This window comes from Giraffa tippelskirchi, chromosome 13 (assembly GCF_054371585.1).
Source record: "Giraffa tippelskirchi isolate mGirTip1 chromosome 13, T2T-mGirTip1v1.2.pri, whole genome shotgun sequence".
In the NCBI taxonomy this organism is placed as follows: Eukaryota; Metazoa; Chordata; class Mammalia; order Artiodactyla; family Giraffidae; genus Giraffa; species Giraffa tippelskirchi.
The window spans coordinates 4,170,992-4,194,757 of NC_137287.1; the positions used below are offsets into that span (position 1 = coordinate 4,170,992).

A 23,766-nucleotide genomic window follows, 5' to 3' on the forward strand; every position below is an offset into this window, starting at 1 on the left:
ATGGCTTATATTGGATGGAAACTGAGAGGCATTAAGTAAAATTAAATATCTTTTCAAATGTGCATCCTGAGATTTTTCAGTTGAAATATGTTATAGCTTGACTTTATAAAATGGTTATTATTTATATAGTTATTCATTTTTAATATTAACAACTCACTGAAATCATATATCTGACTGCTGCTAAGTCGCTTCAGTTGTGTCCAACTCTGTGCGACCCCATAGACAGCAGCCCACCAGGCTCCGCTGTCCCTGGGATTCTCCAGGCAAGAATACTGGAGTGGGTTGCCATTTCCTTCTCCAGTGCATGAAAGGGAAAAGTGAAAGTGAAGTCACTCGTGTCCGATTCTTAGTGATCCCATGGATTGTAGCCTACCAGGCTCCTCCATCCATGGAATTTTCCAGACAAGAGTACTGGAGTGGGGTGCCATTGCCTTCTCCATATATCTGACTAGCCCTATATATCTGACTAGCCCTATATAAAAATTGTTAAAAACACTCAACATCTCTTGTATGTTGCACTGGGGTTGAGGCCCCAAAACTTAGAGAAGTCCAGGGATTGAAATGGGAGTGACACACTCTTAATTGCCAATATCCACGTTAAATCATCATTTCAAGTGTGTCTGTTGACAAAAGGAATATCAAGAAACAGTTTTGGCTTGAGGATCCTTTAGTAATTGGCCTTGTTTGGGGAAGTAAAGAGGAAAGCAGAAACTGATGTGCTTACCGGAAAAGTCTGTTCATCTGGGACTTGTCATCCCACATTGGCAAGACCGTATGGAGTGAGGGTTCTAATCCTGATGACATCACAGCTGTTGTCTGGTAGCCAGGCATATCAACAGTATCTTCACAAGGCATTACCTTAGGCTGTTCCTTACCCCGATAAAAGGCTGGAAATCTAGTTAAGCATATATATTTATTATTGCTGTGTAATCAGTTACCCCCAAGCAAGCGTTTATTTTTTTCCCACAGTTTCTGAGGGTCAGGCATCTGAGAGCAGCAAAGCTTGGTCCTAGTTCAGAGTCTCCTAAGGTTGCTGTCCAGCCGTTGTCCTGTGCTGCAGACATTTTAGGGTTCTAGGGAAGAAGAATCTGCTCTGAGCCCACTTCCGTGTTGTTGGCAGGCTCACATCCTCATCTCCTGGGCCTTGCTCACAACATGGTGAGGGAGGGATGAGGGACAGAAAGCAAGGTGGGAGTCACCGCATCTTTTAAACTAATCTTGGGCACCTTAGACCATCAGTCCTCCATATGCTAACTATCATACAAGCTAACCTTAGTACACTGTGAATAGGAACTTGAAAAGGGTGTGAAGACCAGTAGGCAGAGATCTGTAGGGGCCATCTGGAAGGCTAGCTATCAAGGTGTCGTACCCTAGGTCCAACGCTCATGCTCCCTGATCATTGCTAGATACCTCCAGGTGGCTGGAGCTGTTAGAGTAAAAATAGAGGAATTAGAGACACTGTAGAATTAGAGACAGACTAGAGAAGATTGGATCCCAGTGTGTTAACTTGGACAATTCCTTAACATGAAATGAATAAGTAGGAAAGATGATAAAATGGATCCAACCCCCAGTTTTACACTGTACACTAAGCACCTTATTAGTGACCTTATATGATATACTTTAATCTCTGTTTATTGATCCATCAAACAGTATCTTCTAACTCCCCACCATAGACATGAGAAATTTATACCTCCTCCCATCTCATTAACCTGCAAACATGCATGGATAGACCACTAATTCTACTAAGGTTTATAGCACTTAGCTTCTCTTGAAAGTGAAATTGAAAATGAAATCACTCAGTCGTGTCCGACTCTTTGCGACCCCATGGACTGTAGCCTACCAGGTTGCCCTGTCCATGGGATTTTCCAGGCAAGAATACTGGAGTGGGTTGCCATTTCCTTCTCCAGGAGATCTTCCCAACCCAGGGATTGAACCTGGGTCTCCTGCTTTGTAGGCAGATGCTTTACCATCTGAGCTACCAGGTAATCATCATTATTGATGTAACAGGATGATTGATAAAGGTAGCTACTGGGGACATCCTCTGAGGTTATTTATCTGTCTCTCCGAATAGGTGACAAAGTCCATGTGAATATTGATGTGAAGGTTTCACATTAGGGTGCTTAGTGATGGGGAAGGTGACGGAGAGACTGGGTAGGCATTTGTGCATACACACACATACACAGGGACACACACATCCAGACACATACGAACACACGCCTACTCTGCCAAAAAGAGGGGGCCTTCCTCAGGGATACAAGCCCCCACTTTAAGATCCCCACCCCCACCATGAAGAAATTTCCATCTCTTTAGGAAGTTTGTCTTCACTTCACCAAGAGGAAAAAGTTATACTGTACATGCAGTATAAGTGGAGAAGGTGGGCAAAGACCCACTGTGCAGCCAATGGCCACCGGTTGTTCAGTCACTAAGGTTTCTGTCCTGCTTCTTGTGTGACTCTGTCCCTGCTCTGGAAGCTGTGACTTCGGGAACCATCGCTGCTCTGGCCCCCTCTCATGAACGCTGAAGTCATGAGTCTTAGTCATCTGCGTGGTCCCCTAGACTTCCGTGAGAGTGATGAGTGAAGACCGAAAAGGAACGCTGGGGCAGCTCTTGAAAGGCCCTGGGGCCTTACAGAGGAGTCTAAATTTCGTTCTCACAAGGCCTAACTGCTTCTCCAGCCACTCACTCATGTTTCCTTTCTCCTCCCCTGGCCTCTTTCTTTCTTTGAAATAAACTAGATTCATTCCTACTCATGGGTGTTTGCACTTTCTGTCTCAGGATACCTCCCAGGTCTTAATATTGATCATGATTTTTTTTGTTTTTAAAGAAACAGGTACAAAGTGTGCGTGTGTGCTCAGTTGCTCAGTCACATCTGACTCTGTGACCCCATGGACTGTAGCCCACCAGGCTCCTCTGTCCATGGGATTCTCCAGACAAGAGTGGGTTGCCATGCCCTCCTCCAGGGGACCTTCCCAACAAAGGGATTGAACCTGCATCTCCTGCGTTGCAGGTGGATTCGCTACTGCTGAGCCACTCAGCAGTAAAGCCCACAGGTACAGAGTAAGTACACTTTATATTTTATTTTATTTTAAAATATTTATTTGCTGTGCCAGGTCTTCGTTGTGGCATGCAACTTTTACCTGTAACTAGTGAAATTTGTGCATCTTCTCCTATGTTATGGGCCCTATGGGATTCCTTTTTGGTTACCTATATGTTTAGTATTGCATGTTTATCTGTATCATGTTTCTATTTTTTTTTTTTTATTAATTTGTAGGCAGCCTAGATATATTCTGGGCTTCCCTTGTGGCTCAACTGGTAAATAATCCGCCTGAAACATGGGAGACCTGGGTTCGATCCCTGGGTTGGGAAGATCCCTTGGAGAAGGGAAAGGCTACCCAGTCTACTATTCTGGCCTGGATAATTCCTACAGTCCATGGGGTTGCAAAGAGTTGGACATGACTGAGCGACTTCCATTTTCACTTTAGATATATTCTGGATATGGAATAAAAATTAACTCATGTTTTAGACTTGGATAAATGGGTGGATTATGTGTTAATTTAAATAGATGGAGAAGGATAGTATAAAAGTGTTAGGAGGAACATTAAGAGTTCACTTTCACAAATTCGAGCTTTTAAGCCATCTTGAGAGAACAAGTCTGTGTTGCAGAGATACATTTGGGAGTTGTCAGGTTATTGGTGGTATGTAAACTGATAGCAATGCACATGGTTATCTTCTGAGAGAATTCGGGGTGACGTGACAAGAGCCCTACAAAATTACACATTTAGAGAAGGAGGATCCAGAAAGGGATACTGAGATACTGAGATGAAGGACCAGTAAAACAGGGAAGAACTAGAATTGTGTGATATTGTGGAAGCCAAGAGAGTGATGTGTACCTTCCCCCCTACCCCCAATTTTTGCCTGCATGTGGTTTCATTGCACAGTTGTACCCTAACTGCTCTTCTATTTGGAATTTGGATTTATTTCAGTGCTTTTCTATTATAAACTATATCTTGGTGGATATATATATATATATATATATATATATATATATATATATATATTTGGCTTTTCTTTTGGTGGACATTCTTGTATTTATGTTATGACCAACCTAGACAGCATATTAAAAAGAAGAGACATTACTTTGCCGACAAAGGTCCGTCTAGTCAAGGCTATGGTTTTTCCAGTGGTCATGTATGGATGTAAGAGTTGGACTACAAAGAAAGCTGAACGCCGAAGAATTGATGCTTTTGAACTGTGGTGTTGGAGAAGACTCTTGTGCAGTCCATCCTAAAGGAAATCAGTCCTGGGTGTTCATTGGAGGGTCTGATGTTGAAGCTGAAATTCCAATACTTTGGCCACCTGATGCGAAGAGAAGAGGTGACTCATTGGAAATGACCCTGATGGTGAGAAAGATTGAGGGCAGGAGGAGAAGGGGACGACAGAGGATGAGATGGCTGGATGGCATCGCCGATTCGATGGACATGGGTTTGGGTGGGCTCAGGAGTTGGTGATGGACAGGGAGGCCTGGCATGCTGCAGCTCATGGGGTCATAAAGAGACGGACACGACTGAGCGACTGAACTGAACTGAATTTGTATTTATCTTTTTTTCACCACTCTATTTGCTTTGGATATCCACCTATATACAGGTAGAAGTGTATGCCTATTTAAAAGCTTTTAACCATAAATTGCATGTCATTTTCTAGAAAGGTTGCCTTCATTATCTTCCCACCAGAGTGAGTTTGGTTTTTTTCTCTATTCTGGTGGTGGTTGAAAAAAGTGGTGAGAACCAGATAATGCATCCCAACATTTTTAATGGTTGCAAAGTGTGCCACTGTATTGATGTTTATCATTTATCTAACCAATTATATTGTGCTGTTTTGGGTATCATAATTAGTGTTGCAATTAATACTTTTTAAGCTAAGTCTTCTTGCTCAGTCTTAATCTGTTCCTTAGGATAAATTCCCAAAAGTGGAATTGATGAATCAGAAGTATTTGCATTTTTAAAGCTCTGCACATTTATTTATAGATAAATCACCGCCAGAAAGGCTATGCTCGTTCCATCAGCAGGGCATGGAAAGGCGAATCCCTAGTCCCTGGGGGTTATTTGGAGAACTACATCCTTAATTACTTCTACCAGGGTGAATACCCCAGTAGACTATGAGGAAGCTTTGTTCATATACAATTTTTTTTTTTAAGAGTAGATTAAAAAAAATTCACGTGGAATTTTATTTCCCTGACCAGAAATCAAACCCTCACCCCGACACATTGGAAGGATGGAGTCTCAACCACTGGACCTCCAGGGAAGTCCCTCAAATGCAATTCTTAAACAATACCATTTTTGCACATGGCACTGGGGTTGAGCACACAAATCTGAAAGGAATTTTTTTTTTTTGGCCGCGCCAGGCGGCTTGTGGAATCTTAGTTGTGACCAGGGATTGAATTTAGGCCATGGCAGTGAAAGCACCAAGTCCCTAACCATTGGACTGCCAGGAAACTCCCTGATTGTCGTTTTATTCCAGCTATGCCATGTGATCTGCAGTCTAAGAGTTAACTTCCAACAGCATTGCGTCGGCGACCAAGTCATCAGAGACACCGGAGAGCAAAGAGGATTTTTGCAGCCAGTGGCTTCAAACCACCGTTGATCCGGTGTGGCCATGGGATCACTTCGAAAAGGCTGTCTGGATTTGAAATCACCTCAGTTGCAAGTTGTCTCAAAACCAGCATTAGTTTTATGAGGTTGATTCACTAGCTAGCAATTCCCGTTTTGTGGTGGCCTAACGGTTCAGCCAAACAGGTTCAGTTCTCGTTGAGACGAATCCTGTAGATGCTTTTGATTTTTCTCAAACAACAACAACAAATGACAAAGTCACCGACGTGTCCGCAAAAAGTAAACATTGGGATCATAGTCCCTGTAGACGCTGGATTCTTAGACTAGCACCGGAGTCATACCGGGAGATGTGAGAGCGCTGACCAGCTGCATGTTCAGGTCTCGAGGGCAGTGGAGCCGGATCGCGGGGAGCGCAGGCCCAGGTCAACCCCGGCGTAGCGGGGAGGTGTGGATCCCGCCACCGCCGCAGCAGCGAGAGGACCAGCCCACCGGCCGCCGGCACCAGGGAAGCGCCGGCGCTCGACCAGCCCGTCCTTCTCTCCATGAAAGCCGGGCATGGCCCCGAGACGGGGCGTGGCCTGCGACGGCGTCGCTCGGGGCGGGGGCGAGGCAGGTCTTCCGCCTTCCGAGGGGCTACTTCCTTATCCGGTGGCGACCGCCGGAAGGGTCGAGTGTGGCGGCGCCAAGCTGGCTGGCGGGAGGGCAGGCTGACTGGCGTCCCGAGCGCGCGCCCGGCGATGCTGGGGGGCGTCTCTGGGGCCGTGGAGCGCGAGACGGAGGGCGACGCGGCGGGGGCTGTGCCCGCGCCGCCCGCCATCGACTTCCCCGCCGAGGGCTCGGACCCCAAGTATGATGGTGAGGAACACGGAGTGCGGCGGCCTTCCCCGCCCCGGGCCCCCTTCATTCTTGGGGCAGGCGGGTGGCTGCGAGATTCGGCCCAGGACCTGGACAAGTCGGGCTGGATCCGGGCCTGAACGGGACCCAGCGGGGCAGTGTCGGGGCCGGGGCGGCGGGCGGGCCGTCTGGATCCGGAGAGCTCGTATGGAAACACTTGTCTGCAGCCCGCTCTATCGTTCCCCTTTCTGCTCCACTGTTTTCTTCTGCGGCCTCAGGGCTGCGGACGCGCCAGTCTGTTTTCCCTCTGGCTGCTTTCCAGCTCCTGAGCCCCGGGGCTGCGGTGATGGCGCTTGAGCCTTGCAGACTAGTCGGATGCAACTTGGCAGACCCTGTGCGCAGAGCAGTTTGGGTTGAGTTTTCATTGGTTGCTTCTCTTTGTCTTTTGCTTTACTTTCGCGTAGCTGAAGAGTTCTCATAGTGAAACAGTAAGGACATCATCCTCTTCTGTTAAGGAAGAAACCCAAGTTTTCTTGAAGCTTTTGGTTACTAGGAGATAGGGCTTAAGTGCGTCAAGTGGTTCATAAAGCGAGGGGTGCTTATAACATTGAGTCTAACCAGTTCAAAATATCTAATATATTAATGAAAGTGCAGTAGACTCTTCAGTGGTAACCAGTTGTTTTGGCAGTTTTTTTTTTTCTTTTTTCTTGAACATCAGGGTGATACCAGGAACTTTTCCAGAATTGAAGTTGGTGTCAGAAGGGAGGGTGGTTTGGTGTGGACTGTTTACCTTGTAATTGCCTGAGCCCCTGCAGACATCAACATAAGGATTTGTAGTGATCATGACAGCGGTATAATTTTGAGCAGAACTAAGATTAAATAGGGGCCCAAATGGAGCGTATGATAGGTAGTATTTGTTTGCTCTACTTAGAATATGGGATAACTATAGAAATAGTTTAAAAATACTTTAAAAGTTTCATTTTCTCAGTAAATATATTGATGGTGGTAGTATAGGCATCGGTATTCTGTAATCCAGTAGCAAAAAATATCCCAAGTGCTCAGAATGTACTTTTTTTTAGTGGATGAACACATTGAAGTATAGTTAATTTACAGTGTTGTGTTAATTTCAAGTGTACAGCAAAGTGGTTCAGCCATATATATATATATATACACACACACACACATACATATATATGTATATATATTCTTTTCCATTATAGGTTGTTAAAAGATATTGAGTATAATTTCCTGTGCTGTAAAGTAGGTCCTTGTTTATATATAGTAGGGTTTATGGCCATTTTAAAAATAAAATTGCGCCATAAATGAATGCATCATTGATTCAGAAAGGTTTTTACTTTGTGGTAGTTCAAATAGAGTGATTATAGAGAATATATGTTAAGTTGAAGCCTGAAACAAATGTTAACACGTTACAGGGGATTTAAAGGTGCAAACTGAGTTGAAACGGTCTTAATTTATTCCATAAGTTCTTCAATTTTCACCCTTATTACTACCTACAATTCTTGATAAAGAGAAACAAAAGCAGACTGTGATAGTGATTTAGGTAGGCTCTTAGCATAGGACAGTTGTAAGATAACTATTTTTTAAAGGAAAAACTGATTTTTTCCCACATGTATCATATTCTAGTAGCTCGGTAATACGTAAAGCGTTATGTCAAAGTCCCTGCTGTAAACAAGCAAGTCTGTTCTGTAACACTTGTGATAAGGTTTTCTGCACGCTGAAGATTATTCTTGAAGGGAGTGATCTTTGATAAGCTTCTAAAAGTTTCCTTCTCCTTTGGTTACTCATGATACTGCTGTGTTTACATAGTGCCTTTTCTTTCACAGAGAGGAAAAGAGAAGCCCAGAATGTCCAGACATACACTGGACATAACCTTATATGAAAGGTTAGGTCTGTGAGAAATCCCAGTTTCATTTCTTGATGTAAAAACAGAATAGGTAGATGACTTCTCAGCGGGTGTCTGTTGGTGTGAGGAGGTCACTGTGCCCAGCACTGGTAGCCTTAGAAAAGTCACAGTCTGGCTGTAACTGAAGCCTGTGTCCTTCAGCAGCTCATTGAGTAGGGATTCTGCTTGAACCAGCATCATCAGTCTTTGATCAAAGTTTTTGCATGTTTTTTCCCCGCCCCTGTGGAAAAGCTCGCATTAGAACGAGGGCCAACAGTAAGCCTGTTGTCAGGCTCATTAATTTTTCTTCTCTCATCTGACACAGGTATTTCTGAATTTTTACCTCTGATTAACCTTCAAATTCTTTAATTTGGATCATACTTTCCTCAGGAGGTTGAATCAGATGATTCCTTTCCTGTTTGTCTTACTCCCCTCTTGGCAGAATTGTAGAACTGTAATTCACACTGGGTCTGGATCTTATTTCTTACTCTTTTATGGGAGAACTTGACCTCATCTTTCCTTTCAGCCCCTTACCTCTTCCTTTTCTCTGGACCATAACTGAAGTGAGAGACTTTCAACCTCCACCTTTGTTTCCTGTCAGTTTTATTCCTTCCTGTGTTTGGGTGTCTGTCCATCATCTTTTTAAAGTTGTCACTTTTTTATTAGGTTCAGTTGTGCAGTGATCTTGGAACCCAGAAAAATAAAGTCAGCCACTGTTTCCACTGTTTCCCCATCTATTTCCCATGAAGTGATGGGACCGGATGCCATGATCTTAGTTTTCTGAATGTTGAGCTTTAAGCCAACTTTTTCACTCTCCTCTTTGACTTTCATCAAGAGGCTCTTTAGTTCTTCACTTTCTGCCATAAGGGTGGTGTCATCTCGTCAGTTGACTCTGCTGAGCAACCATTTTTTTTGTTTTTTATTAAAAATAATTTTCTTATCATAGAGGATAAGGATAAGGGTATATAGAAGCAGAAAACACTCCTTAAAAAAAAAATCTCATCACTGTTGGTAATTCAGTGCTTAAAATTTTTTTTTCACATTATAGAATATGTTGAAAAGGTAGAGAAGTCTGAAGAAGAAACTAAAAAAGCCATGATCTCATCGCCCAGAGGTTTGTAATATCCATTTACAAACAGTACATTTTGGTTTAGCTAGGGACAACTTTCTGGGTGAATTTTGCATTTAAAATATTTGTCAAAGAAAGGTATTCTGAATAGATTAAAGATTTCTATCGGAATATGATAGAAACATTGTCTGACTATGATAAAAATTTAGAGAAAGCATTTGGAAAATTTAAAGGCATAAAGGAAGGAGAGGGGAAGGTCCCTTTTACTCGCGTCTCTGAGGAGAACTCATTGCTAAAAATTTGGTGTTTTTATTTGTAGTATTTCCTGAGAGGTGCTGTATACCAGGTGGATACCTAGACACTAGTGGTCAAATAGGCAGACTATAAAACTCACTGTAATTTCACTCTTTGTAGCCTCTGTCGATGTATCATTGAAAACATAGGGGGCAGAGATTTTTGTCTGTTTTGATCTTTCTGTTCTTTTTGTATATGTAGAGCAGTATAGCTATAAAATAAATATATTTTAAAATCATGATCATAATAGTCTGATAAGCAGGTTGCTTTTTAAATGTGAACTTATGTTAGCATTCTCTTGTGATAAATTAGCCTTTAAGAACGTTATTTTAAGATGATCACATTCTGTACTGTGGTTTATTTAATCTTTTCTGTGTTGTTGAAAAACAGGATTGTCTTTTTTTTTTTTACCATTAGAAATAATACAGGGCTTGACCTCTGCTTGATATCTATATTCATAAGCCTTTGTTAATACATGATTGTTTCTTTAGAATAGATCCATGGAAGTAAGGTTTGTTTGGTCAAAGAAAACTTTTTTTTTTTTTTAAGAAAACATTTAAAAAAAATTTTTTGATATGTTTTGCTAAAATGGTGACCAGAAAGGTTGTGTTGATTTGTATCAAACTGTCTTGCCTCACCTTCATTAGCGTTACTAATTTATGTCCTGCTTCTTTTTGTTTTTTTAAAATTTTTATTTTATTAGAGTATAGTTGATTTACCAGGTTGTTTTAGTTTCAGGTGTACCACAAAGGGATTCAGTTATACATGTAGAGATGTTCATTCTTTTTCAGATTCTTTCCCCATATAGATTATTGCAGAATACTGAGTTGAGTTCCCTGTGCTATACCATAGGTCCTTGTTGCTTAGCCTACTTCTTTGACTTGCTACATTGTTATTTATGATAATCTTTCTGTACAGAGTCATTTATTGATACAACAGCTACATAGTATTCTATGTATCAGTTCAGTTCAGTCGCTCTGACTCTTTGAGACACCATGAACCGCAGCTCGCCAGGCCTCCCTGTCCATCACCAACTCCCTGAGTCCACCCAAACCCATGTCCATTGAGTCGGTGATGCCATCCAGCTATCTCATCCTCTGTCGTCCCCTTCTCCTCCTGCCCCCAATCCTTCCCAGCATCAGGGTCTTTTCCAATGAGTCAACTCTTCGCATGAGGTGGCCAAAGTATTGGAGTTTCAGCTTCAACATCAGTCCTTCCAATGAACACCCAGGACTGATCTCCTTTAGGATGGACTGGTTGGATCTCCTTGCAATCCAAGGGACTCTCAAGAGTCTTGTCGAACACCACAGTTCAAAAGCATCAATTCTTTGGTGCTCAGCTTTCTTTATAGTCCAACTCTCACATCCATACATGACCACTGGAAAAACCATAGCCTTGACTAGACGGACCTTTGTTGGCAAAGTAGTGTCTCTGCTTTTTAATATGCTGTCTAGGTTGGTCATAACTTTCCTTCCAAGGAGTAAGCGTCTTTTAATTTCATTGCTGCAGTCATCATCTGCAGCGATCTTGGAGCCCAGGAAAATAAAGTCAGCTACTGTTTCCCCATCTATTTGCCATGAAGTGACGGGACCAGATGCCATGATCTTAGTTTTCTGAATGTTGAGCTTTAAGCCAACTTTTTCACTCTCCTCTTTGACTTTTTCATCAAGAGACTCTTTAGTTCTTCACTTTCTGCCATAAGGGTGGTGTCATCCGCATATCTGAGGTTATTGATATTTCTCCCGGCAATCTTGATTCCAGCTTGTGTTTCTTCCAGCCCAGCGTTTCTCATGATGTACTCTGCATATAAGTTAAATAAGCAGGGTGACAATATACAGCCGTGACTTACTCCTTTTCCTATTTGGAACCAGTCTGTTGTTCCATGTCCAGTTCTAACTGTTGCTTCCTGACCTGCATACAGGTTTCTCTAGAGGCAGGTCAGGTGGTCTGGTATTCCCATCTCTTTCAGAATTTTCCACAGTTTATTGTGATCCACACAGTCAAAGGCTTTGGCATAGTCAATAAAGCAGAAATAGATGTTTTTCTGGTACTCTTGCTTTTTCGATGATCCATCGGATGTTGGCAATTTGATCTCTGGTTCCTCTGCCTTTTCTAAATCCAGCTTGAACATCTGGAAGTTCCCAGTTCACATATTGCTGTATTTACCTTAACAAATTTTCAGTACTTGAAGGTGTTGCCCTGATCACCTTGGACATATGTATTTGCTGTGCTTTCTTTATTTCCTTGGTTTGTCTTTCCAAAAGTAGAATTGCTGGGTTAAGGTTTGCACATTTGAACTTCTACAGTGTATAGCCAAAGGCTGTAGATACTTAGCCCCTTGGGTTTGAAAGTGTCTAGTTTTCTGTGCTCTTAACCATACCAGGGATTCCAGAATTTAATTACCAATCTGTGGTTGCCAAGGGCAGGGGTTTGTGGGAGGAATGAAGTGGTAGGTTGGGGTTAACAGATAAGCTTTTATGTATAGAATGAATAAACAAGGTCCTTCTGAATCACACAAAAGAACTGTATTCAATATCCTGTAGTAAACCATAATGGAAAAGGATGTTTTGGTTTTTTTTTTAATTTTTTTTTTTTTTTTGATGTGGACCATTTTTAAAGCCTTTACTGAATTTGTTTCAGTGTTACTTCTGTTTTATGTTTTGGGTTTTGGACCTAGAAGCATGTGGGATCTTAGCTCCGCTACCAAGGATCGAACCCACACCTCCTGCTTTGGAAGGCAAAGTCCCAACCCCTGGACCACCAGGGAAGTCCCGAAAAGGATGTTAAAATATATGTATATATATGTATGTATAACTAAATCACTTTGCTGTATAGCAGTAATTAACCCAACATTGTAAATCAACTGTACTTCAATAAAAATAAATTTTTAAAAAGTTACCGATCTGATGACACTGTTTCCAGACTCTGGTACTGTGGTTATTTTACTGTGTATGTGTTACACATAATCTAAGGTCCTCCGTTTCATAATATATATGTATTACCTACTAGCTCTGTTAAGCCTGTTTGAATTTTAACTGTGCTTCATTTTCTTACTAGCCTGTAAGAGCTCTGTATAAATATTGTCGCCTTTTCTTTCTTGACACATACAGTATAGATTACTGTATCTGATTTTGTGATTCCTGTTTTAATTTGAAGATACCTTTATATAGAGACGTTTTTACATGGCGCATTTTCCGTTCTTTTTCTTTCTCATACTCAGATAATAATTATTCATTTAAAATGAATAGCACATCGCCATTCATGCAGGTCTTTTTTGAGCCACCTGCAGGTCAGAGAGGAAATTGGTGAACGAACTCTCAATTTGAAAACCTCGGCTCTTCCAGGACCTTCAGTGGTTTATAGAGAAGCTCGGAGCAGAGTGTTTGGAATGGGGACGATTTTGTTAATAGAAGATGTAGGGTACAATGGGCCCTGTTCTGCAGAGTATTTCCAGCCGATTGGGTCAGTAGCTTTTGAGAGTTTGGAGGGCCTCTTCTTTCCTCCAACAGTCCCTCTTACCAGGTATCACTCTCATTAACCTCTCCTTCCCATTCCTAGTGTTTGAATCCTGGCTAGTCCATTTCTTCCTTATTATCTCTAGGACTTGTTCTTTCCTCCACGTTTCTTCACTTAACTCCTCTACTGGGCTCATCCTGACTTGGTGTTGATGGTTGCATGCCTCCTCCAGGCTCCCCGTCACGTGTCCGGAACAGTGTCCTCACTGCTTCCTGCATTGTGTTTTTGGCCTGTTAAATGATGTATTTAATAAACGGTGCATGAGAACTTATGACCTTCTGCTTTAAGTGCCAACTCAGCTGTCGGCTTGGTCTTGTTTAGCAGAACGAGGATAGGCTTGAGAGTCTGAGATGCCTGCTTACTTGTTCCTCAGCCTCTCAATGAGGTCAGCGCCTGCATCTGTAAAATGGGAATGGTCACATAGGGTTTCGTGAGGACTAAATGAGATCATAGGAGAAGGCAATGGCACCCCACTCCAGTACTCTTGCCTGGGAAATCCCATGGATGGAGGAGCCTGGTAGGCTGCAGTCCATGGGGTCGCTAAGAGTCGGACACGACTGAGCGACTTCACTTTCACTTTTCCCTTTCATGCACTGGAGAAGGAAATGGCAACCCACTCCAGTATTCTTGCCTGGAGAATCCCAGGGACGGCGGAGCCTGGTGGGCTGCCGTCTATGGGGTTGCACAGAGTCGGACACGACTGAAGCGACTTAGCAGCAGCAGCAAATGAGATCATGCATATAAAACACCTGGTCCAAACGTATGTAGCACACACTCAGCATAAATGTTCCATTCTTCCTCCTTTCCTTCATGGCCAGACTTCTGGTACCTCTGGCCGGAAGGAAGCCTGTCCCTGCTTGTTTGCTTGCTGAAATATTTATTTTCCATTTATTCATTTCTACCTTTGCACACATCATCATTAGCCAAAACTTCCTCCTTGTCTTTCTGCTAGTGCTTCCAAACTTGCAGATTTCAACTCAAAGCTCAATTCCAGAAATTCTGTCTTGATTAACTTTAGTCACCTAAACTAATGTTTTGCTTTTTATTTCCTTAAATTTAAGTAGAGTCTTTTACTAATCAGCGTAGGCTGTTTTTTTTCATTGTGAGATATGCTTATTGTTGTTGTTCAGTCAGTAAGTTGTGTCCGACTCTGTGTGACCCCATGGACTGCAGCACGCCAGGCTTCCCTGTCCTTCACTGTCTCCTGGAGTTTGTTCAAACTCGTCCATCGAGTCGGTGATGCCATCCAACCATCTCATCCTCTGTCTCCCCCTTCTCCTCCTGCCCTCAGTATTTCCCAACCTCAGGATCTTTTCCAATGAGTTGGCATTGAGTGGTCTTCTAATCAGGTGGGCAAAGTATTGGAGCTTTAGCTTCAGCATCAGTCCTTGCAGTGAATATTCAGGGTTGATTTCCTTTAGGACTGACCGGTTCACCATTTCTTAATTTTTTTTCCCTGTTTTCACTTGCAGAATCTGATGTTCCCGCAGAACTCCAGGTGCTGAAAGGACCTCTGCAGCAGCCGACCTTCCCTTTTGCAGTTGCCAACCAACTGTTGCTGGTTTCTCTGCTGGAGCACCTGAGCCATGTGCACGAGCCAAACCCTCTTCGTTCCAGACAGGTGTTTAAATGTCAGTAAGAATGAATTAGCTTTGCTAAATAAAACTTGTACAAATTCTATGTTGTTTAATGCCATGGGTCTGAGAGGCAGCCTGTGTCTAAAAATTTGAAATAAGCCTTAATAATAATACATCTTGTAAATTTATTTTGTATTTTCCTTTGGGTAATTCCTTATGAATGTCATCGCTGGGAACCCCAAAAAAGATTAATCACTATAAAATTGTGTGTATCTGAATAAATAAAAAGTAGGTCTTTTTGATTTACAGTGTGATAATTCACATAGTTTTCGAAGATCTGTTATGATTTAGTTGGTGAGCAGGTACATGAAAATCCCAGATACTGATTCTGAACCTGTTTTTGATCAAAACCCTGAAACAGTTGTGACCAGTTGTCTTGACCCCAGCTGGGTGTCTTAGAGTTCACTCCTGGCACTGTTTCCCTGAAGTCAGAGTCAGCTCCCGCAGTTGAAGGGCTTAGTCCACAAGACTGCCCTCATTTCAGATGCCAGTTGCAAGCAGGAGGTCCCTGGGTGCTTGGGTTACCCATGCTTGTGGCTGACTTGGTTCCAAATTGGGGGTTCCCGTTGCCCCTCAGGTTTGAGAATTTGCTGTGACAGCTCACAGCTCAGGTAGACATTTTATTGCTGGCCTTTCTAATGATTGTTTTCCACATTGTTCTTATAGTACTTTGTCAGACCTTTATCAAAATGGGGCTGCTGTCGTCCTTCACCTGCAGCGATGAGTTCAGCTCGTTGCGGCTACATCACAACAGAGCTATTACGCATCTGATGAGGTCAGCTAAGGAGAGAGTTCGCCAGGTAAGCACTGCGAAGTGATACTCGGTGTGTGACAAAAAACATCCTGATTTTAAGAGAACTATATTTTAAAGCATTATGAAAACCTGATTATAAGGTGGTGTTTTTTTTTATATAACAGGTTTAATATTAACTTTGTTTATTCAACAGATATTTATCAAATGGCTGTCGTGTGTTAGGCTATCTTGTAGGAGCTGGGGTTCAGGTAGTGAACAAAATAAAAGTCCCTGCCCTCAGGGAGCTTATGTTCTGATGAGGAGGCAATAAACAATAGGAAAAGAAAGATATGCGGGGTGTTAGTTGGTGGTGTTAAGAGGAAGCATAAAGGAGTAGAGGGCTTAGAAAATGTCGGGAGGCACTGTGCGGGCACTGTGTGAGCTCTTTGTAGCGTGTCAGAGTGGGCCCTGCGGAGACGAGACGCAGGAGCTGCGGTTGGGGACTGAGCCAAGCAGAGGGTCTCAGCCTGGTCCTTGGGTGGTGAGAATATAGCTTTTTCATGAGTGATCTTTCAGGGAGAAATATCATTAACTGCAAACTCTTAAGTGATATTGAAAAAGCCATTGGATGGGTGGGTGTATTTTTTTAAATGTTAATTTGAGCATTTGGGAGTTGTAATATAACATTGAATTTTGGTAGATTCCTTATTCCATGAAAGTTTCAAGATGTTTTTTAAAAAATAATTTTTTGATTTTAGAGTCCTTGTGAGGATAATTCTCATATCCAGAAGATCAGGTATGTGTTGAATACTTTTTTGACTATGTAAGAAGCAAACTGATCCAAAAGAAATCAGTATTGAGAATTAATCTGGAATTAATCAGAAATTAGTATTGGGATGAAAAATAATGTAGTTAGGGTAGTTCATGAAAGTTAAAAGCTTGGTAAAATTTCTCATTCTCTTTTTGACCCCCTCCACCCCCGCCTCCCCCACAATTCCTTGGGGATTCTGTAAAGCCCTGCCTTTAATTCAGAGCACTGACATCCAGTCCCTGTCAGGGGAGCACCACTGAATTTCAACTTCATGTAGGAAATGCTAGTTTAAAACCTGTAATTGTTCTGAATCATTAAGAAATTTAAGTAAATTTGTCACTGAACTTGACTGGTCAGCTGCTGCCTGTTAGTCATCTTTAGAATTCCTGTTTTAAAACAATAATAATTTCTGATTGGAATACTAATTGCTGGTAAAATACTTAAAATTAAGTTAACGATCCCCTTGCTATCTCTGTTATGCTGTTGATTTGCTTATTAGCAGATGCATTCTTCATAGAGAAGGAAGAATTTCATTTTAGCTCATCCTTTCCAAACCATCCCAGCTTAGTGATAAAGGAGGTGTCCCAGGACAGTGATACAGTGAGCGTGACCTATCTTAGATCTTAGAATGTTGTGGTTCTCTCATGTTTTGGTATTGATTGATTGGTTTGTGTTTAACTTTCAGAGCAAGGGAAGTAGCCTTTGAAGCACAGACTTCACGTTACTTAAATGAATTTGAAGAGCTTGCCGTCTTAGGAAAAGGTGGATATGGAAGAGTATACAAGGTGGCTTTCTACATATTCGTTCTGACTTCCTACTCTAAACAACATATTATTTGAAGACGTTTTCATTGTCATTTACAGTGCTCAAAGGAAATTTCTAGAAATCATGTGTATTTTGTTTTATTAAGATTTGTCATTTGTTAGGGACGTGAGCAGGTTTTAAGTTTTTCCTAACATGTTGATGATTTAGGGGGAGTCTGGAAACCTTTTGAGTTTTGTTCTGTGGTTAATTTTTATTTAAAAATGTATTACTTGAAACATTTATGCTGCTGTGTTTTTCACAGAGCTCTTTTTTGAACAATCCCATTCTTCAGACATAGCGCTTCTGGGAGTTGGACTCTCAGTCCAACTTTCAGAACCACGACATTCTCAGTACTTGAAAAAACTTTTAGTCTGGCTGTCTATGGCTGACTTCCTAAATGTAGTTAAGAGGACTCACGTCTGTGGTGTAATTTTACCTCTTTGACTAGTTTGGATTATCTGAGGTCAAGCTGAAAAGAACTGTCTTTATTCAGCTGGAATTTAATGGTATAGTTTACTTTGTCTTTTCATCTACTTTTTAGGTCAGGAATAAATTAGATGGTCAGTACTATGCAATTAAGAAAATCCTGATTAAGGGTGCAACTAAAACAGATTGCATGAAGGTATGATTTAAAACATTTACTTATTTTGAATAATTGAGTATTTAGGTCCTTTTGAAAGAGTTTGTGTGTGTGTGTGCATACGCATGTATTTGGAAATAGGTGGTATGGATTACAATTTACTAAGAATGCGTTACAGTAAAATAAACATCAAGACTTAATTTTTTTATAGGCACTTCAGATTGACCACATTTCTGGGTCATTGCTGGGGAAGTTAATTTTTTAAGTAAACTATTTATATATAATATGTAACAACCTTGTTAGGAAAAATAGATTCTCAATTCAGGTCCAGCTCCTTCCTGACACGCTGGGTGGTCCTGTGCAAATGACCTAGTCCTCTAAGCCACTTCTGTCTCTTGCCCTTGAAATAGCGGTGACAAGTATGGTTTATTTACCCTGGAGGGCTGGACTTAACTTGTAGGAATGAAATGAGAGAATGATTATGTATGAACCATGAGAAGTGTAAAGTACCATATGCATATAAGGTTTTTAGTTGCTAAACAACTGCATTTTTCTCCCACAAAAGTATTCCCATCATTTTAAGAGAGTTTAGGTTCCTCGTACAGAGGGAACAAGTCATGTTTGACACCATAACCATGTAGCAGGTTTGTCAGTAGAAGTCAGCTCTGAGTGTGTTTCTTCTCCAGGTCCTGCGGGAAGTTAAGGTGCTGGCCGGTCTTCAGCACCCTAATATCGTTGGCTATCACACGGCCTGGATAGAACACGTTCACGTGGCCCACAGGCAAGGTGAGCGGCTTCCGAAGACACAGTTGAAGGGCTGGTGAATTTTGGCCTGCGGGCCACATCTGGCCTGCCTCTCTTGCGCATCCCACAAGCTGATATATTTTTTGTTTAAAGAGTTAGAAGGGATCGAAGGAAGAATATTTTGTAAAGATTATGTGAATTCAAATTTCATTGCCAATAAGTAAAGTATGTGAGACCCCAGGCTCATAGGAGTGTGTGCTCCTCTGCTGCTCTGGCACCACCAAGCAGAGTGGCGTCGTGGCAGCAGAGTCCCCCGGGGCCCACAGCACCTGAAGAGTTCACTGTCGGGCCCTGTCCAGTAAGTGCCCTGAGCCCTTGTACAGGTGAACAGCTCTGTGTTTATCTTTCCTCAGTCCGCCAGTCATTGGACTAAGCTTGATGTATTTGCATTTTGCCAGAAGGTCATGACGTTTTTATTTTGTAGTCTCATTTGGTGTTCCTTACCTACGTTAGCACTGCCTTTGACTATAAATTAGAAAACTGAGCAGCTTTGAAGACTCTCCTTTTCTCTTCAGCAGATAGACTTTCTCTTCAGTTGCCGTCCCTGGAAGTGGTCTCTGACCGGAAAGACCCCGGGTACGTGGGCTGCTGTGTCCTTTCATACAGTGGACGTTAACTTCCTTTCCTGTCACCTCCTTGGGTTGCCTTTTGCAACCAAGGAGCTCAGGAGTGTTTTAGACTTTCTTCTTGCTTTTTTTCATTACAAAATGTTAAACTGTTTTCTTTCTCCTCAAGTGTTTCCTGTCAGTATTTTTAAGTAATTACTGTTTCTAGACAGATTGGCTGTTTTTTTTTGTTAGTTTACCAGTAAGATATTCATACAGCCTGGAAGGAACAGTTGAGGTACTCGTGACCTTTTTTTACATCGGTTTTTATCTTTACTTTTTTTTTCCCCCTGCAGAGCTCAGTATGATGTTAAAAGTGATGGAAGTAATAGCTCATCCATTATTTTTGCCGAATTCACCCCAGAAGAAGAAAAATCCTTACGAGAACCTGGTGTTGAAGATAATCAGAATAACGGATTGGTGAACTACAGCTCCAGTGTAGTCGCCAGAGATGCTGGTGACTTTGAATCATCACTTGAGCTCCGAGAAAGTGACGTGGCTGATGGGTCTTCCAGACCCATTGTTGGGCGTCGGCTGCCGCTTCGGCATAACTCCAACCTGGAAGAGAACTTTGCATCCACCGAGGAATCTTCTGAAGGAAACCTCAACTTGTTGGGGCAGACGGAGGTGGGCACCTTTCCCAGGACCTGCCGACCTGCTGTTTCCTGGTGGTGATGGCGTGGAGCCCTGTGCTTAGAGCCCCTTCCTAGGCTGGCTCCCTCCTTGGCTTCTCCTCCCCGTCTCTTCCGTAGCCTTCCTGCCCTCATGGTCTGTCTCTTTTCTCGTGTCCCTCCTAACCTGCAGCCCTGGTGTTTGGTCTCCCCTCCTTCCCTCAGTTAACGCTCGCCCTTTCCTGACCTCCTTGCCCGGGCCCTTTCCTTCTCTAGACATTTCATATGTACACCTCGGGCTAGGAAGTATCACGCACGCTGTTGCTGTGGTATGTTAGCATCATACTCTCAAAATGTATTTATGGAGAAAGATTTTCTGTCTTTTGGAAAGAGAAGACTTGAGAAGACCGTCCTAGTGGGGTCACCTGGTCATCTTTCAGGGTCTTATTACACTAATTAGGATTCCACTGATAATGCTGGTGAGACTCCCGCGTGCTCTCACCTTCACTGAGTAACTGGTGTTAACTCCTGTTAAGTAACTCCTGTTAATACAGGGTCTACACACAATCTGTCGTGTTGGGATCATAAACCTGCAGACCCTATCCGTACATTCACGTAGAGTTAATCCTGGCTGTCCAGGAACACGAGGCTCTGTGCACGTGTTTTCGATGAAGCACAAAATTTTGAGTAGGTCCCCCTGAATTTTAAAGAAGTTGAGTGAGGGACTTTTCGTTAGAAATCCTTTCATTGCTCTGTAATACATTTGAAAATCGTCTTGAATGGGCTGCAGTGAGCTTAATTGTTGCTTACTTTTTTCTTAGACAAATGGTTAATTTCCATTCCACTGAAGTCAGACAAAGCGTGTGTACACTCTGGGGTATCCATAGAGTGGTGGACTACCATACAGTCAGTCCGATACTTTATCTTAGCTATAAAAACTGTATCTTGAGAGCAGACTAAACAGTTTTGGGCCCATGGCCTCTGTACATTTGAGAGCTTCTTCCATTTGCTGCCCACCTAAGCCCCGCCGGACCTAGCCTCCGCCCACTCATGATGACTCCCCGTCTTCAGTATTGCTTTATTCCTCCCATCTCCTTCAGTAGACTTCTGGCTTCTTGGGTTGGCCTGTCTGTCCAACCGCCTCTGCCCACAGCCCATAGCCCAGTGCTTGGCCTAGAGCAGGCGGGGGAGCCTTTGTCCCCTCGAGAACCCTGTGAGCGAATCTGCAGTTGGGAGCCTGCACCGTGTCGCCCCCTAGGCGCAGTACCGCCTGATGCTGCACATCCAGATGCAGCTGTGCGAGCTCTCGCTGTGGGACTGGATCGCGGAGAGAGACAGGCGGGGCCGGCAGAGTGTGGACGAGTCCGCCTGTGAGTACCGCGGGGGTGTCCCAGGGTCTGGCCCGGAGTGACAGGCAGGCAGATCGTCTTTTGCCTCCGGATGCTTGAGACTGGGGGGGCGGAGAAAATCACAGTTTTCAAAACAAGTAAGTTGTTTGGAAGTTACTCAGACGATAAAGAATCTGCCTGCAATGCAGGAGACCCAGGTTCGATCCCTGGGTCAGGAGGATCCGCTGGAGAAGGAAATGGCAACCCACTCCAGTTTTCTTGCCTGGAGAATTCCATTGACAGATTAGCCTGGCGGGCCACAGTCCATGGGGTCGCAAAGAGTTGGACACGATTGAGCGAGTAACATTCACTGTCATAGATACATAGTTTGCTAATATTTAAGAGTAATATGGTGGCTCAGGTGGTAAAGAATCTGCTTACGGTGCAGGAGACCTGGGTTTGATCCCTGAGTTGGGTAGATCCCCTGGAGAAGGGCATGGCAACCCACTGCAGTATTCTTGCTTGGACAGTCACCATTGGCAGAGGAGCCTGGTGGGCTACAGTCCGTGGGGTCTCAAAGAGTTGGACATGACTGAGCGACTAAGCACACAGCACAGGAGTAATGTGCTAGAATTTAGGGATTTTAGGTAGAAAAGGTCTTTAAAATGTTTGTAAGGGAGAAAATTTAAATATTTTAGCTTTTTAGCCTGAAAATGTGACACTTTTACAAAAAGAGACCTTGAAAGAAACCCTTATAGAAGGGTACATGGTCAGAAGTTTGTCTCCCTCAAGATCCAGAGGCCCCCCCCCCCCCTTTGCAGTTCTAGCATATCCTCTAGAAATAACTGTTAGGTTAATGTCTGTAAAATATTACCACACTGGTTCTCATCCTAGGCTACACATTGAAATCACCTGGGGAACTTTTCAAAAACATGTTGTCAATAAAAAAGAACAACTACAGTGGAAGAAGCCCGACAGACACCCCCTAAGCTAGGGGTCAAGGTCAACAGCAACAGTGATAACTCATGTTGCTAGTATGTGCCCTTGAGAAGAGTTGATGAGAAGGGCAGGGTATCTCTGTGGTCTTCCTCCCCAGAGCCCATAACCCCAGTCTAATCACGAGATAAACACAGACACATCCCAGCTGAAGGACATTTTACAAAACACCTGACCAGTACTTCTCAAAATTGTCAAGGTCATCATAAACAGGAAAAGTCTGAGACCAGAGGACCCTCAAGAGGCATGACAACTAAATGTAATGTGGTGTCCTGGATGGAGTCCTGGAACAGAAAAAGGACATTAGGTAAAAACTAGGGAAGTCTGAATAACCCATGGACTCTTAGCAGGATCGGTGCATTAATTGTGACAGATGTACCAGACTGATGTAGGTGTTGACAACAGGGAAACTGGGTGTGGGGTAAGTGGGCGCTGTCTCCTCAGTTTGTCTGTAGATCTAAGACTATTTTTTCTTAAAAATGAAATCCTTTTTAAACAGGATGTTGTCTGGGTCCACGGCATTAACTTTTACATAATTGGTCTTGGTTAGGGCTTGGCCTTTGGTCTATTTTGTGAAAGTTCTCTTGTTGATTCTAACGTGTGGCCAAAGTTGAAATTCACTGTATTATAATAGATTATCAAAATAGGGGATGCGAACGACTTGATTTTAGGCGAAGACTCAACTAAGTATAATTAGTCATTTGCTGTTCACTCCTAATGACACTGGGACCCTTTATTTGGACTAAAACACAGGTTAGTTGGCCTGCTCAGAATCTGAAGACTAGCTTCCAGCGCAGAGATGTAACATCCCTCTCCAGTAGCTCCTCAGTGTCCCTCTGTTTCCCATGAAACTAGAATGTGCCAGACCTTGCTCAGTCCATTGGTGGTCGGTGATGCCTGGGGTATCTTTAGGGCCCCACAGGAGTTGTATGTATCCTTGTCCCGCTGCGTGCGCATTGTAGTGCTGTGTGCTTGTCTCTGTGGGAGGAGAGTGGTTCACCCCAGCCCTGTGAGCAGTTGATTTCACAGCTTCTGCTTGGGAAATGGGTTCTTAAGGAAGTACTGAAAATCTTATTGTTGTGTTGGTGTCACATGTTAATGTATTTGTAACTGCATTCATTATATTTTGATGTTAATGAGTGAAAAACTATTAGAAAAGTGAAACTTTTTTTTTTTTTTTAACTTCAAGGTCCTTATGTTATGGCCAGTGTTGCAACAAAAATTTTTCAGGAATTGGTGGAAGGTGTATTTTACATACATAACATGGGAATTGTACACAGAGATCTGAAGGTAAGTAGGGGAGATTCAATCATTAACACCTGCTTCCTGGGATGCCTTGGGTATCGGTTCATTGAATTAAATGAGATTGTGTACCTTTGTTCATTTACCTCGGAGGTTATCATTACCTTTATATTACATAACTCATCGTTCCATAGGTCTGGAACATGAAAACTTGAAGTGAAATTTAAAAGGAATAATCTTTGGGCATTCAGAAATTCTAGCTCATTTCAGGTGTTAATACTGAGGGTGATCTGAGTACTGATATAACTTACTTTGCTAAAGATATTTCATGCTGACAAAAATACTCATTTTTTTTCTGCCTTGAGGTAAAATCTGTTTCTATAATTATCCCTC

General features: G+C 42.7%; 2 protein-coding genes across 10 annotated transcripts in view; one reads left to right on the plus strand and one right to left on the minus strand.

Moving 5' to 3' along the window:
* The window catches only part of USP42 (ubiquitin specific peptidase 42), a 58,758-nt gene extending 57,977 nt beyond the window's left edge, over nucleotides 1-781 (minus strand). Inside the window, exon 1 of the mRNA XM_081552761.1 lies at nucleotides 725-781. The gene's annotated coding sequence lies outside the window, so the exon portion shown is untranslated. The remainder of the gene's footprint in view (nucleotides 1-724) is intronic.
* EIF2AK1 (eukaryotic translation initiation factor 2 alpha kinase 1) overlaps nucleotides 1-23,766 on the plus strand; it is a 34,887-nt gene that overhangs the window by 1,198 nt on the left and 9,923 nt on the right. For 3 of the 9 annotated variants that reach the window (XM_081552848.1, XM_081552850.1, XM_081552851.1), the window contains exons 1-11: nucleotides 6,276-6,461; nucleotides 14,695-14,853; nucleotides 15,526-15,659; nucleotides 16,351-16,388; nucleotides 17,089-17,188; nucleotides 17,749-17,829; nucleotides 18,474-18,573; nucleotides 19,107-19,167; nucleotides 19,493-19,823; nucleotides 21,066-21,177; nucleotides 23,321-23,421. In XM_081552848.1, coding sequence (XP_081408974.1) covers nucleotides 6,344-6,461; nucleotides 14,695-14,853; nucleotides 15,526-15,659; nucleotides 16,351-16,388; nucleotides 17,089-17,188; nucleotides 17,749-17,829; nucleotides 18,474-18,573; nucleotides 19,107-19,167; nucleotides 19,493-19,823; nucleotides 21,066-21,177; nucleotides 23,321-23,421 — 1,335 coding nt within the window. In that variant the 5' untranslated portion in view covers nucleotides 6,276-6,343. Of the gene's footprint in view, nucleotides 1-2,824; nucleotides 3,058-6,275; nucleotides 6,462-14,694; nucleotides 14,858-15,525; nucleotides 15,660-16,350; nucleotides 16,389-17,088; nucleotides 17,189-17,748; nucleotides 17,830-18,473; nucleotides 18,574-19,106; nucleotides 19,168-19,492; nucleotides 19,824-21,065; nucleotides 21,178-23,320; nucleotides 23,422-23,766 lie in introns of those variants that run through there. The other 6 variants (XM_081552849.1, XM_081552853.1, XM_081552855.1 and 3 more) reach the window with 5 other exon arrangements.